General features: G+C 57.0%; 1 protein-coding gene across 1 annotated transcript; it reads right to left on the reverse strand.

Annotated features, from left to right (window-relative positions):
- Window positions 1-2,445: 2,445 nt before the first annotated feature.
- Window positions 2,446-5,781, reverse strand: LOC119954814 (interferon-inducible GTPase 5-like). The gene is made up of 2 exons (XM_038780356.1): window positions 5,676-5,781; window positions 2,446-4,241 (listed from the first exon to the last, which is right to left on the reverse strand). Exons 1-2 carry the CDS (start codon window positions 5,779-5,781, stop codon window positions 3,076-3,078), a joined length of 1,272 nt encoding a protein of 423 aa, XP_038636284.1. The 3' UTR covers window positions 2,446-3,075.
- Window positions 5,782-15,991: the final 10,210 nt, after the last annotated feature.

The raw sequence follows: 15,991 nt of genomic DNA on the forward strand, positions 1-15,991 counted from the left end.
ACAGGGAGCGCGCAGTGTCTTACCGTGCCGGGGTGGACGGGGAGCGCGCAGTGTCTTACCGTGCCGGGGTGGACGGGGAGCGCGCAGTGTCTTACCGTGCCGGGGTGGACGGGGAGCGCGCAGCGTCTTACCGTGCCGGGGTGAACGGGGAGCGCGCAGCGTCTTACCGTGCCGGGGTGGACGGGGAGCGCGCAGCGTCTTACCGTGTCGGGGTGGACGGGGAGCGCGCAGCGTCTTACCGTGTCGGGGTGGACGGGGAGCGCGCAGCGTCTTACCGTGCCGGGGTGGACGGGGAGCGCGCAGTGTCTTACCGTGCCGGGGTGAACGGGGAGCGCGCAGCGTCTTACCGTGCCGGGGTGGTCGAAACTCTCTGTGCTCCTGGAGTCTAGTAGGCAGCTCGTGGAGAGCTCCGTCCAGTGTCACAGCAGCGAGTCGTGGCAGGATTTCTGAGTCATCTTCTTCCATGGAGTATTCACTGGTGGGGTCCTCCATGCCGACCCAAAATGGTGGCGCCCTTCGGCCGCACGTGGAGTCGGAGCCCCAAAATGGTGGCGTCCGGGGGTCACTCGTGGTGGCTGGGAGCGGGGGCAGGGAGGTCCGTGGGCCGCACGGGGCCCTGGGGGAGCACGGGGGGGGACGATCCGCGGTCGCTGCATGGAACGGCAGCGACTGACTTTCACTGGCAGACCACGGAGTAGTGGCCCTTTTTGCCGCAGCTTTTGCAGACTGCGGAGCGGGCCGGACAGCGCGGGCGGGGGTGCTTGGCCTGGCCACAGAAATAACAGCGGAGTCCCGTGGGCTTATCGGGGCGTCCCACAGCGCAGTCCTGGGGAGGGGTCTGAGTTGGCGGGGGACAGGGGGAGTCGCGTGCCAAGTTGCCCAAGGGGCCGCCGCGCGGCCGGGGGCATATGCGCGGGCGTTTCGGTCGGCAACCTCCAGAGAGGATGCGAGGGTCCGTGCCTCAATGAGGCTCAAAGTGTCCTTCTCTAGCAGCCGCTGGCGTATCTGAGAGGATTGCATGCCCGGGACAAAGGCATCCCGGATTAGCAGTTCAGTGTGCTCCGCCGCAGTAACTTGCGGGCAGGCGCAATTTCTTCCCAGGACAACGAGGGCCCGATAGAATTCGTCAGGGGACTCACCGGGGAACTATTGCCTTGTTGCCAGGAGGTGCTGTGTGTAGACTTGGTTTATTGGCCTGAGAAAATGTCCTTTTAGAAGATCCATGGCTGCGTCATAGTCCTGTTGATCCTCTATCATCGAATAAATGGCGGTGCCCACGCACGAGTGGCGGATGTGGAGTTTCTGCTGCTTTGTTGGTTGATTGTCTGTGGTGGTGAGGTAACTATTGAAGCACGCTAGCCAATGTTTAAAAGTTGCTGACGCGTTTGTAGCATGCGGGCTGACACGGAGGCAGTCTGGTTTGATCCGAAGCTCCATTTCCAAATTCTAGTTCATTAAATTGATGCACCATCAATCGGACTCGAGTCGTGAAGAAGTTCCAAATATCGGGCTTTAATGAAGTTCCAAATGAATGGGCAGTTCATCGACTTACAGAGAATGTCCGACTGCCACATGGTATGGGTTCTTATACCCCGCCTCGTAGGAGGGGCTACCGGCCTCTCGGCCAATCGGCGAGCAGTCGCATGACTAGCCTCAGCCAATTGGCAGAGAGACACATGACCTGCCTGAGCCAATGGGCAGCGAGTCCTCTGCAGCAATGGCAGCGCTCCTCTGAGGTACCGTAAACCTCATAGTCATACCACCACACTCAGTCTGTGAGTATGAATGACAAGACAAAGATGCTGCTTGCCTGGAGCTACTGTTTCCTTTGGCGGTCAAACAATGACTGATTGGAAGGTCCAAGAGCTGTATAAAGGAGTTCAGTCAGCTCCAGTCTCGGCCATGTGGTACTGGATTGAGTTTGTTAAACAAGGCCTCCCTGGTTGAAAACCATTGTGCGTTGAACACATCAGGCATTAGCTAGGAGGAGCGGTTGAATAAACTCGGTTTGTTCTCACTGGAACGACGGAGGTTGAGGGGCGACCTGATAGAGGTCTACATGATTATGAGCGGCATAGACAGAGTGGATAGTCAGAGGCCTTTTCCCAGGGTAGAGGGGTCAATTACTAGGGGGCATAGGTTTAAGGTGCGAGGGGCGAGGTTTAGAGGAGATGTACGAGGCAAGTTTTTTACACAGAGGGGGTAGTGGGTGCCTGGAACTCGCTGCCGGAGGAGGTGGTGGAAGCAGGGACGATAGTGACGTTTAAGGGGCATCTTGACAAATACATGAATAGGATGGGAATAGAGGGATACGGACACCAGGAAGTGTAGAAGATTTTAGTTTAGACAGGCAGCATGGTCGGCACGGGCTTGGAGGGCCGAAGGGCCTGTTCCTGTGCTGTACTTTCCTTTGTTCTTTTGTTCTTTGTTCTCTGAGCACTGGATTGGAGGTGAAGCATTGCAATCCGCTGCCTTTGTTCATAGCTGGTTGGTGTAGCAGTCTCGTCTGCCGAGCCATCGTGTTGGCTTTGCTGGAATAGTTATACGGTGCAGGGACTCCCACTCCCGGTCATTTGAGGTGTTAGCCTTTGTCTGCTTTCAAACTGCTCAGAAACTTCCAGAAGCCAGCATGTGACCAGCTGGAGCCATCTTGTCACCCCAGTAATTGTCCGTTTAGAAAAACAGAGAAAAGATTATTGGCTGACGGAGATACATATCAATATTTTTCATCCTGTGTTGACCAGTCAGTAGGTTGGTAGATGGGTGTGTATTTGGCCAGAATTTGCCAGTTGTCCCTCATTCCCTTTTTCCCCTGGCAGCGGGATTCCTGCCAGCGTGGGGTGGATTCAATGGGAAATGTCATTGACAAGCGACAGGAAGAGCGAATCCCGTCACTAGTGAATGACACCTCATCGAGAAACACGCAGTGTAGCACCAGAGAATCACACCCTTTATGTCCGTCAGTGTTTGTTAGTGTCTGTGTATGTATTTCACATTAAGTGTTGTGATAGGATTTTTTATATACGAGTGAGTATTCCTGTGTTCAGGACAATGAGAAACTGGGGTTTGAATCAGTCATTTATCCATCTCGTCTATTGAGAGGGCTTTCTGCAGTATCCTCTTCCCATCTTCTGTCATCTCCTTCACAGCCGTCTCCAGCACTGTGTAGGTAACTTTATAGGGCAACTTGCCGACCTTCAGAATGTCAGTAAACGTGAATTCCGTCATTGTAGTCTTCACCAGCGCCTGGAAGACGGTGATCGCTGACACCTCCAGTCCAAAACTGGACTTTACCTCAGTTTTCAGCTCTTCCATTGTCTTCCCAATGCTCTTCGCCACTCTGCCAAGGGAATTGTCTTCCAGACCAAGGTCTTTGCGGTAGGAGGAGAGCATGGTGACCAACATGGGAATGTCAGATGCAAGGGATAATCCTGGGATTGGCACCACTATGGAAGCAGCAGCCGATGCGCCGGCAAACTTCCAAATTGCACCCATCAAGTCTTCTTTCCTCTTCTCGATGACTGACAAGGCGATCTTGTGGAGGGACAACAAAAAGCTCCGTCTCTTCAGAGCAGGGAGATCCCCTTCCAGGACTTCCTGCAGTTTCCCAAAATCAAACCTGTCCAGATCCCAACTGGAAATCAGGAAGACCTGTGGAGATACTATCTTCGCCTCCCCCAAACCCTCAACACAGACGTTGCGGAGTTCCTGCAGCGTTCGGCTTTCATCATACTGGGACTTCTCGCGGCGTTTGCTCGCATCCAGGTCATGATCCACTTTGCTTCGGACAAAATAAAATTTCTGCTTCCTGGCCTGAATCTCCTTGGCCAGGAACAAGTCATTCTCTGTAAAGCGAGTAGCGCTGAGGATAATGAAGAAATCGTATTTGTCAAACTGCACCTGCTCCAAATATTTACTGGCTTCATAATTTGGGTTTCCAATTCCAGGGAGGTCCCAGATCGTGACCGCGTCATTGTTCCGATATTTATACATCTTCGGTTCCCTTGTTATTTTCGTTACGCATGTTGGAGCTGCATCTGTATCATCATCACTAACTCCCCGTAAAGCATTGATAAAGGCTGATTTGCCACTGCCTGGCCCTCCCGTTATTGCAATGTGAAGTGTGGCACTCTCTGAATTATTAAGCCCTGACTGCATTTTCTGAATGATCACCTCCAGTCCACCGCTCGTGTACAGATCCCTCAACTTCCTTTCTTCACTGGCGCGGTCCATTTGTGTATCTGTAAGAGGGGACAGCAGCAAAAAAACCAAAAACGGTTACCTTCCATTTTCTTAACTTGCATTGCTTCACAGCGCTAGAATGAACAGGCAAATAAGCCACTCAAAAACACACGAGCCGGCAGCCTGAATGGGCCTCTTATCTATCCTGGGGTGAGGCTCATACACACTAAATTTGCCTGATCCGGGTATGTTTGTGTGCTAACCTCCTGGATTAAATGTGTTGCTGCTACTAGATACTCCTACTCGGAGATTTGTGTTGGTCTGTCGCACTCATCTGTCTTGCGGGATCCTAGAATAGAATCGAATCCCGACAGTGTAGAAGGGGTCCGTTCGGCTCGCCAGTCTCTGATCCTCCGAAAGGGCACCCTCACTCAGCCCACACCCCGTCCCAACTCCGTAACCCCACCTAACAGCACATCTCTGGACTGTGGGAGGAAACCGGAGCACCCGGAGGAAATCCACGCCGACACGGAGAGAACGTGCAGACTCCGCACAGACAGTGTCCCGAGCCCGGAATTGAACCCGGGTCCCTCGTGCTGTGAGGCAGCAGTGCTAAATAACCATTGTGTCGCCGTGGCCCCTCACATGGGGCCGGTTAGCTCAGTTGGCTGGACGGCTGATTCGTGATGCGGAATGACACCAACAGCGTGGGTTCAATTCCCGGGTACGCAGGGGTGGCACGGTAGCACAGGTTTGGTGGATTGACCATGATCAATGTGTGGGGGAGAGAGACCAGGCAGTTTCAGAGGGTCGGTGCAGAATCGATAGGCTGAATGGCCTCTATCTGCTCTGTCGGGATTATATGGATCCTATGGAGATCCAATGTCGCTCGTCGAAATTCGCCCTGTGCCGATTGACAGCCAATTAAGTCTGGGTCCCCCATCGCTTTGTTGCCCTCCACATTGCCTCCCGAAGAATCTTTTCAGCTTTAACCAAATGGCCAAAATATTGACATTTGTTTGTTTTGTTCTGCTCTTGGCGTAGCACAAGCTGCTTCCTTGATGTTCATTCTGACAAAGGAAGGTTCAGACGTGGAGATAACTTCAACACGTTTATTAAACTATTAACAATTCTCCTACTCGGATTTGCCTCTACTGTTAATCCTTCTATAGTTACTCAGGCTGACAAACCAGTCTGCTACAATCCACGTGGTGGGTGTGATGTTCAATCAACCCTGTGTCTGTACTCACTGAGTGTCTCCACTGGAAAGAGGAAGATCATGTGTGTTGTGTCTTTTATATATGGGTTGGTGTAATGCCCCCCTGTGGTAGTGTCACCTCTGTATCGTGAATGCCCATTGGTTGTGTCCTATCTTACTGATCTATTGGTTGAGTGTCTGTGTGTCGGTGCTCCCTCTAGTGTCTAGCTGGTCTACGTGTACTTACATTAACCCCTTGTGTATCTACAGCGATGCACATCACCACACTGCTCACTGGAGTTCTCTTTGTTCTTGCAAAAATGCATTGAAGACGACAATTTGGGCATCCTCAGTTCTGAGATAGCAGACTGCAACCATTTGAAAACCCGCAGTTCCACCATTTTACAGAGCAAGTTGAATTGTTCAAGTCAGACTGTGTTCTGACAAGTGGAAAGATATAACAAGGACACAGCTGTATCATTGAAAGGCCAGGTTCAGGCAGAGAAACACAATGGGCTGGATTCTCTGTTTCTGAGACTGAGTGTTGGAGCCAGCGGAGGACGTGTGGAGTTTTGCAACAAAAGAATCAGCGCAACACCTGCACCATCGCCACGTGGAACACGATCAATTCCACGAGAAAAGGTGCCGGATTCGTCGTGTTCGTGACTGGCGCACGTGAGTCTCACACGCCGCAGCCGCACTTAAACGGTCCATCCCCCCACACACACTGTCCTGATCAACAAGATGGCGGGGAGGAGAGCAGCGCCATGGATCAGGGACGCTGAGCTGGAAACCCTCCTGGACGCCGCAGAGGAGAGGCGGGTGACCCTGTACCCCGTCCCGGGAGGAAAGCCGCCAGGCGCCGCCGTTCGCCGTACCTGGGCGCAGGTGGTTGAGGTGGTCAGCGCCGTGGGTAACATCGTCCGGACTGGCATGCAGTGCAGGAAACAAACTTCACGACATCCTGAGGGTGGGGGACAGCCGACCCCCCCCCCCCCCACCCTGCCCCACATGCCCGCATCCATGCCATCCGCCATGGCCGGGTACCCTGGCCATTGAGGCCGCCATCTACCCAACCCCCAGGCTGCAAGCGTTTGACCATCTAAACGTTTTGTTGCATGTGTTTTCACCCACCCACCCCCCGGAAAAGGCCGCGCACAACCACCGGGAGCGGGAGATGACCCGAGGGGCACCACCAGACCTGCGTCCCCTCACCGTGCCCGAGCAGAGGGCACTGAGCGTGGCCGGTGGCCCAGAGGAAAGGGAGGTCACCGGGGTGGAGTGGGGTCATGGGTTGTGAGACCCTGCTGAGTTGCGGTTGCCCATGACCCTCCCCACACCTCCACCTCCAACACCCCCACCCCTCCACGGTCTAACCATACATGCCGTCTTGTCTCTTGCAGGACCTGCGGGAGATGGGTGGGTCCATCGGGAGCCCCCCCTCCCAGCCAGTGCCAGGGCCGGTGCCTCCCAGAGGGCCGAGCACTGACGGGGAGAGCAGCCCAAACACCAGCCCTCTGCCCGAGACTCAGGACAGCGCTGCCCTCTCACAGGCAGCCATGTCCCAGAGCCACCTGGACATCGCAGCGGCGCTCCGCAGTCTGGCCCAGTCACAGCGGGCCGTGGCTGGGAACGTTGGCGGCATTTCCTAGGCGGAGGCCGGCGTTCGCAGACCCAGAGGGAAGCGGCCCAGTCCCAGAGGGAGGGGACCCAGTCCCAGAGGGAGGCCCAGTCCCAGAGGGAGGCCCAGTCCCAGAGGGAGGCCCAGTCCCAGAGGGAGGCCCAGTCCCAGAGGGAGGCCCAGTCCCAGAGGGAGGCGGCCCAGTCCCAGAGGGAAGCCCAGTCCCAGAGGGAGGCCCAGTCCCAGAGGGAGGCCCAGTCCCAGAGGGAAGCGGCCCAGTCCCAGAGGGAAGCCCAGTCCCAGAGGGAGGCCCAGTGCCAGAGGGAGGCCCAGTCCCAGAGGGAGGCCCAGTCCCAGAGGGAGGTGACCCAGTCCCAGAGGGAGGTGACCCAGTCCCAGAGGGAGGTGACCCAGTCCCAGAGGGAGGTGACCCACTCCCAGAGGGAGGCCCAGTCCCAGAGGGAGGCGGTCCAATCCCAGAGGGAGGGGACCCAGTCCCAGAGGGTGGCCCAGTCCCAGAGGGAGGGGACCCAGTCCCAGAGGGTGGCCCAGTCCCAGAGGGCGGCCCAGTCCCAGAGGGAGGGGACCCAGTCCCAGAGGGAGGCCCAGTCCCAGAGGGAGGCCCAGTCCCAGAGGGAGGGGACCCAGTCCCAGAGGGAGGCCCAGTCCCAGAGGGAGGCCCAGTCCCAGAGGGAGGGGACCCAGTCCCAGAGGGAGGCCCAGTCCCAGAGGGAGGGGACCCAGTCCCAGAGGGAGGGGACCCAGTCCCAGAGGGAGGCCCAGTCCCAGAGGGAGGCCCAGTCCCAGAGGGAGGGGACCCAGTCCCAGAGGGAGGCCCAGTCCCAGAGGGAGGCCCAGTCCCAGAGGGAGGGGACCCAGTCCCAGAGGGAGGCCCAGTCCCAGAGGGAGGGGACCCAGTCCCAGAGGGAGGGGACCCAGTCCCAGAGGGAGGGGACCCAGTCCCAGAGGGAGGCCCAGTCCCAGAGGGAGGCGGCCCAGTCCCAGAGGGTGGCCCAATCCCAGAGGGAGGCCCAGTCCCAGAGGGCCCAGTCCCAGAGGGAGGTCCAGTCCCAGAGGGAGGTGGCCCTGTCCCAGAGGGAGGCCCAGTCCCAGAGGGAGGCCCAGTCCCAGAGGGAGGTGGCCCAGTCCCAGAAGGCGGCGGCTCAGTCCCAGAGGGAGGTGGCCCAGTCCCAGAGGGAGGTGGCCCAGTCCCAGGGGGAAGTGGCTCAGTCCCAGAGGGAGGTGGCTCAGTCCCAGAGGGAGGTGGCCCAGTCCCAGAGGGAGGTGGCTCAGTCCCAGAGGGAGGTGGCTCAGTCCCAGAGGGAGGTGGCCCAGTCCAGAAGGAGGTGGCCCAGTCCCAGAAGGAGGTGGCCCAGTCCCAGAGGGAGGCGGCCCAGTCCCAGAGGGAGGTGGCCCAGTCCCAGAGGGAGGTGGCCCAGTCCCAGAAGGAGGCGGCTTAGTCCCAGAGGGAGGTGGCCCAGTCCCAGAAGGAGGTGGCCCAGTCCCAGAAGGAGGTAGCCCAGTCCCAGAAGGAGGTGGCCCAGTCCCAGAGGGACCAGTCCTAGAGGGAGGCGGCCCAGTCACTAGCCGGCGTGGCACAGACCCTCAGGATGGTGGTACAGGCGCAGCGTGATGTGGCACAATCCCAGACGGAGATGGGCCACTCCCTGTGATCCGCGGATACACCTGTGCACCGAGGTCTGTGAGATCCCGGGCAGGTGTTAGCTGCTGGCTGCTGTTGAGTGAAGAGTCAAGAGTTCTTCTCCTTTTCACAAACACCTTTATTTTCCTTGAACACACTCTGTACAAAACTATCACCACATCACATGCCACAAGAGCCACCTGTGACCCTTTTACATATCAGTGTCAATTATTGGATACTTAACATAAATGGGACAACTGATTGGAATGTCTCTCAACCCATCCCTTAACAGTCTCCCCTTCCTTGCAGAAATAAATAATTTTGTAAATGTTAGTTTCCCCCGGAAAAACAAAAATACAAGAAACTCAAAACCACACGCAATTTACTCCCCCTTTTTTTTGAAACAGTCACAGAAACAGGCGCCCTTCATTAATAATATCCAAAAGTTTCTGTGTACTCGCCCCTCTTTTCGTAAAACAGTCTGACAGTTGATAGCTAGGTGTCGACCCATTTAATTTTTGCTATTTCCCCTCTGTCCAACATCTGCTTCAAACTTACGATGTCTATTCTTCATCTTTTCTCATTTACACTTTTTGTTAGAGTGCACATTTTCCCATACGGGTTTATTGTCAATGTGACAGTCAATAGGTATATTTCCCAAATCCCCTAATCCCAATATTTCTGTCAATATCTGAGATATATAAAAGGCCATATCCCCCGCCTCTACAAGGCTTAACGTCTCAGCAGCCAAAGTGCTTTTGACCCTCTCCTTGTTTTCTTTGTTTCCCACACAAGAGGGCAACATTTACCATTGTTCCCCAAAAGGAAAATTATAAAACCTCCTGCGCTTGAAGCCCCATCACATAAATTTGCATCGGACGCATCACTGTAAGCTACGAGTTTAATTTGCCTAAGGTCACCTAAAACCGGGAACTTCAAAACACAAACCTGCATTTTTAGTTTGGCCAACGCTTTATTTGCTCTTATTATGTCTTCCACTTTGGGATCATTCATTTTTGTATTCAACTCTAAGACATCAAAACTCACGTCCGGTCTAGTCTGTCTACCTAACCAATCCAGCTGCCCAATTAAACTTCGCAATTGCTCTTTTTCCATCTTCAAAACCATTGCGTCTTTTTGTGAAACCCGGCCACGACTAATTGCTATTGGACTGATGCTTTCCAAGTAAGATTGCTGACACAAAGTTGCCCCTAACTTAGTCTGTCCGATTTCCAGTCCAATATATTTAAATGCACCGGAAGCCTGACTTCCAACCCTGAATACTTTTCTCAAACCAGAGATTACAATAGCTTCAAAATCACTAGTCCCACCCCACAAAAAATCATCGACATGCATCATAAAGATGCCAGAAAGATTTCCTTTATAATGCCAGTAAATGGGCAGCACGGTGGCTCAGTAGGTTAGCACTGCAGTCTCACGGCGCTGAGGTCCCAGGTTCGATCCCGGCTCTGGGTCACTGTCCGTGTGGAGTTTGCACATTCTCCCCGTGTTTGCGTGGGTTTCGCCCCCACAACCCAAAGATGTGCAAGGTAGGTGGATTGAACACGCTAAATTGCCCCTTAATTGGAAAAAATTAATTGGGTACTCTAAATTTATAAAAAAAAAAAAAAAAAAAAAAATAATGCCAGTAAAACATTGCAGGATCTGCTTTCAACTGGCAACAGCCTAACTTTAACAAGACTGACCTTACTGAAAAGTACCAGACTCTAGATGCATCATTCACTCCACATACACATTTGTTCAACTTCCAGAGTACCCCTTCTGTGTTAGCTGCCTCTTTCAAAGGACGGAGAAAAATGTCTCTTTGGAGCTGATGCCCCTGCAAAAAGGCAGCTTTTATATCTATAGATTTGCATTCCCATGCCTTTGTGGCTAATAGAGCCACGAAGATCTTTAAAATAACCTTTCCTGCTGAAGGTGAATCTACCCTTAAATCCTGATCTTCTAGGTTTTCTTCAAATCCCCTTACCACAAGCCTGGCCTTTGCCTTATAAGTTCCATCCGGGAGAACCTTTTCCGTGCAAATTCAGGCAGCACAGTAGCACAGTGGTTAGCACTGTGGCTTCACAGCTCCAGGGTCCCAGGTTCAATTCCCAACTTGGGTCACTGTCTGTGCGGAGTCTGCACGTTCTCCCCGTGTCTGTGTGGGTTTCCTCCGGGTGCTCCGGTTTCCTCCCACAGTTCAAAGTCGTGCAGGTTAGGTGGATTGGCCATGCTAAATTGCCCTGAGTGTCCAAAAAGGTTAGGAGGGGTTATTGAGTTACGGGAATAGGGTGGAAGTGAGGGCTTAAGTGGGTCGGTGCAGACCTGGTGGGTCGAATGGCCTCCTTCTGCTCTGTATGAAATGAAATGAAAATCGCTTATTGTCACGAGTAGGGCTCAAATGGAGTTACTGTGAAAAGCCCCTAGTCGCCACATTCCGGCGCCTGTTCAGGGAAGCATTTGTGCTAACCACTATGCTACCGTGCTATCAGAGATTGAGATTGGTGCAAATCTGACCTCTGACCACCAGACGGAGCTATCCGCAGGAGGTATTCAGGTTAATGCAATGCTGACCTTCGACCACCAGATGGAGCGCTATCTCTCTGAGATATTGCTGGTACTTTGCACCTGAGGATTTTTCCTTTCACCTGATCCTTGAGCAGAAACACTGAAGAACGTTCTCAGTTTGGGTTCTTCCCAGCCATTCAGACAGAGAATTTAAAAAATCACAGACCTGACGGGAAATTGCTTGCAAACTTTCACTCTCGAGGTTTCCTTTGCTGTTGTGATTCCTGTCTGTCTTTTAAATCAGAGTGTCTTTACACGTCTGGCAGAGAGAGAGAGAGAGAGGGCAGAAAGAGAGTGTGCTTTCCAACTGCCTCCAAACTGAACCCCTTCAACTCAAGACAATGTTCCCATGACCCACCTCTCTTCATGAGGATTCTCAATGGCTCCACCAATCGCAAACCACAACAGGGGATGGCTTAGAATTTCAGCCTTCCTGATTGGCTGCTTACCAAGACATCGTGCGCTCTGCCACAGAACCGAGAGGTAAGTCCTGGGCTAGTCCATTAGACCAGGGGTGTTTCGGTTTGCAGCAGCTAACAAGAAGATTGTAGATTCAAGGCAGCCAGGACAGGAATGAATAAGGAAACACAGAACAGACAATGGCTTTATCACAGTCTCCTAACGCCACACGCAATTATTCCAGCTGACAAGATGGAAGCTCGAAGAGCGAGACCGCAGTTTGCAGATAGAGAGCTCCAGCCCCTGCTGGATGCCGTGCAGCACCCTGTTTCCCAAGGCAGGAAGGGGGCTGCCACCCACCGCCGTACATCGGGCCTGGGCGCAGTTGGGGGATGCTGTGTGTGCCGTGGGCTCCAGCATGTGGACCGGCCAGCAGTCCCAGAAACAGCTGCACGACCAGCACTATGCCCCTGGCACCAACTCTTGTCTCACACATCCGTACCCCCCCCCCCCCCCTCCCCCGATACCCAGTGGTCGACCAAATCCCCCATTCCGGTAGTCTGCTCACACCCCACCCTGCACAGTGAGCCAGCACCCATACACCAGCCATGGCCGGGTGCTCTGCCACCTGCTCGTGTCCGACTGCCGAACACTGTGCATTTTCTGTTTCCCCCCCCCCCTCGGACAAGGCAGGGGGAGAGAGAAGACTGGACGGGGTCGTCAGACCTGCGGCCCCTCGGCATCGTGGAGCAAGCGGGCATTGAACCTGGTCGGTGGGCTCGGAGAGCAGGCAGTCAACAAGGTGGAGGGCAGCATCGGGAAATCAAGGGAGCCCCCGCTGAGTTGTGGCGTCCTTATGGGGTGTAGGACCCCCCCCCCCACACACTACCCCCCCCATACCCCCCCCAGCCCCCCCCACACCACTCCACCACCCCCCCACACCACCCCCCACCATCCCCCACACCCCACCACCCACCCACACCCCACCACCCACTCACACCACTCCACCACCCACCCACACCACTCCACCACCCCCCACACCACTCCACCACCCCCCCACACCATCCTCCACACCACTCCATCCCCCCACACCACCCCACCCCACACCACCCCACCACCCCCCCACCTCCCCCACCCCACACCACCCCACCCCCCCCACCTCTCCTACACCACACCACCCCCCACACCATCCCCCACACCACCCCACCCCACCACCCCCCCCACTCCACCACCCCCCACACCACCCCCCCACACCCCTCCACCACCCCCCCACTCCACCACCCCCCTCTCCACCCCCCCACACCATCCCCCACACCACCCCCCCACCACTCCCCACCCCCCTGCACCGCGCCACCCCCCCACCCCCCCACACCAAGCCACCACCCCCCACACCCCCACACCACTCCACCACCTGCGCACCATCCCCCACACCACCCCACCCCCCCACACCACTCCACCACCCCACCATCCCCCACACCACTCCACCCCCCCACACCACTCCACCACCCCACCATACCCCACACCACCCCACCCCCCCACACCACTCCACCACCCCCCCACCCCCCACCCCACCCCCCCACACCACTCCACCCCCCCACACCATCCCCCACACCACTCCCCACCCCCCTACACCGCGCCACCCCCCCACCCCCCCTCACCAAGCCACCACCCCCCACACCCCCACACCACTCCACCACCTGCACACCATCCCCCACACCACCCCACCCCCCCACACCACTCCACCACCCCACCATCCCCCACACCACTCCACCCCCCCACACCACTCCACCACCCCACACCACTCCACCACCCCCCTACACCGCGCCACCCCCCCACCCCCCCACACCAAGCCACCACCCCCCACACCCCCACACCACTCCACCACCTGCACACCATCCCCCACACCACCCCACCCCCCCACACCACTCCACCACCCCACCATCCCCCACACCACTCCACCCCCCCACACCACTCCACCACCCCACACCACTCCCCACCCCCCTACACCGCGCCACCCCCCCACCCCCCCACACCAAGCCACCACCCCCCACACCCCCACACCACTCCACCACCTGCATACCATCCCCCACACCACCCCACCCCCCCACACCACTCCACCACCCCACCATCCCCCACACCACTCCACCCCCCCACACCACTCCACCACCCCACACCACTCCACCATACCCCACACCACCCCACCCCCCCACACCAAGCCACCACCCCCCACACCCCTCCACCACCTGCACACCATCCCCCACACCACCCCACCCCCCCACACCACTCCACCACCCCACCATCCCCCACACCACTCCACCCCCCCACACCACTCCACCACCCCACACCACTCCACCACCCCACCATACCCCACACCACCCCACCCCCCCCCACACCACTCCACCACCCCCCCACCCCCACCCCACCCCCCCACACCACTCCACCACCCCCCCACCCCCCACCTCACCCCCACACCACCCCCCCACACCACTCCACCCCCCCCACCCCACCACCTCCCTACATCCCCCACCCCATCACCCCTCCACCACCCCAACCCACAACCCAATCAAGCATCACGTCTTGTATCTTTAAGGATCACCTGGCGACGAGGCAGGACCTTCTGGTGCCCCCCCCCCCTCCCCACTCCCCACCCCGGCCACAACCCCAGAGCCCGACTAGCGATGAGGCCGGGCCTGATGCGATCTGAGCCACTCACCGCGAGCCCGCGACTCGCCGGGGCACCAGACCGTGGATGACGCCAGCTTTCCAGCACAGCCCCTCCCAGAGACACTCACCTTGGTTGGGTGGTGTTAGTGAAGAGGCTCCTGGGACACTATCTGGTGCCCACGTGCGGCGGTACATCAGGGGCCATTCGGCACCCTGAGGGAGGAGGAGGTGTTGGGGTCCGTGCCAGTGACCCACGCAGGTGAGGTGCCGCAACACTACAGTGCCTTGGACTCCCCTCGTCACCCCCCCATCCCTGGCGCATGGGTGGCGGGCAGAACAGGTTGGCACCACGCCACCTGAAACACTCGAGAGACTGGCGGGCCCATCCAGGGACGGTTACCAAAGGGAAGCAGGCCACAGGGTAGGAACAGCCCCAGGCTGCCTCCATGCCTGATACACCTGAGGGACCACCTTGACGGACCGTTAGGGACCCTGAGGCCAGAAATTAAACATCAGTTAAGAATCATAGAATTTACAGTGCAGAAGGAGGCCATTCGGCCCATCGAGTCTGCACCGGCTCTTGGAAAGAGCATCCTACCCGAGGTCAACTCCTCCACCCTATCCCCGTAACCCAGTAACACCACCCAACACTAAGGGCAATTTATCATGGCCAATCCACCTAACCTGCACATCTTTGGACTGTGAGAGGAAACCGGAGCACCCGGAGGAAACCCACGCACACACGGGGAGGATGTGCAGACTCCGCACAGAGAGTGACCCAGAGCCGGGAATGGAACCTGGGACCCTGGAGCTGTGAAGCAACTGTGCTAACCACTATGCTGCCCTAAGTTGGCAATGGTGCAGCAGACAGGATAGCCTTAGGGGTTAGGGCACAAACCTATCGGAATGTTCACCTCTTCACAATAAACAGCTGTTCACAGATGTTCCAAGCTGCCTTGGTGCCCTGTCAGGAGGGTGTGAGGGACGGGCTGGGCTGGGCTGCAGAGGGGTGCTGGAGGTGGGGGGGAGGTAGGTGGGGAGGAGCAGCTGTTGGAGGTGGGCCCGTGTCAGGAGCCCCCCCAGGTGAGCCACTGCACATCGCCCCAGTACCCCTTCCCTCTCCACCCTCACCCCACACCACACCGTCCCCACCTCCGCAACCCCAAGGGTTTGATGGGAGCGTGTGATGGAGTCACGCAAAGGGTTGTAGGTGTGGAGTGGAGTGGGGGGGGGGGGGGGTTAGGTGCAGGGAGTGTGGACATGGGAGAGGGTAGAGGCAACTGTGGCCTTCCCCCTTGGATGGGCAACGTGGGTGTTCAATGGGTTGAGCAGCAGGCTGCAGCAATGACAGTCCGTGACAGGGCACCCCAGTACCACGGAAGGTGCCCCAACCCCGCGGCCCATCCCCTGGTCAACCCCGCTACTCCGCCCGGCCTCGGTCCCGAGCCAACCCTGCCAGTGGCTGGGCTGCCAGTCCACGGCCACCCATATGGTAACATGACCGACCCCCTCGCTCTCCCACAACAGCCATGGCACCTCCTTCCCCGACTTTTAAAACCACAAGTGAACCTCGCAGTCGGTAGTTCCTCCTGTCGGAGACGGTGAATCACGGGAGGTCCCAGAGAATACCCAGATAACGATACGCCAACGGCGTTCACGTGCGGTGTAGAACGCCTTCACGCTGCATTCGAGGCCCCGGAGCATGGCATTCCGT

Source organism: Scyliorhinus canicula, chromosome 20, assembly GCF_902713615.1.
Source record: "Scyliorhinus canicula chromosome 20, sScyCan1.1, whole genome shotgun sequence".
Taxonomy (NCBI): Eukaryota; Metazoa; Chordata; class Chondrichthyes; order Carcharhiniformes; family Scyliorhinidae; genus Scyliorhinus; species Scyliorhinus canicula.

Coding starts and splice junctions, on each gene's coding strand:
- LOC119954814 (XM_038780356.1), bottom strand. CDS start 5,781: ATGGTGGAACTGCGGGTTTTCAAATGGTTGCAGTCTGCTATCTCAGAA. Junction 4,242..5,675: donor CAAGAACAAAGAGAACTCCA/GTGAGCAGTGTG, acceptor CCCCTCTTACAG/ATACACAAATGGACCGCGCC.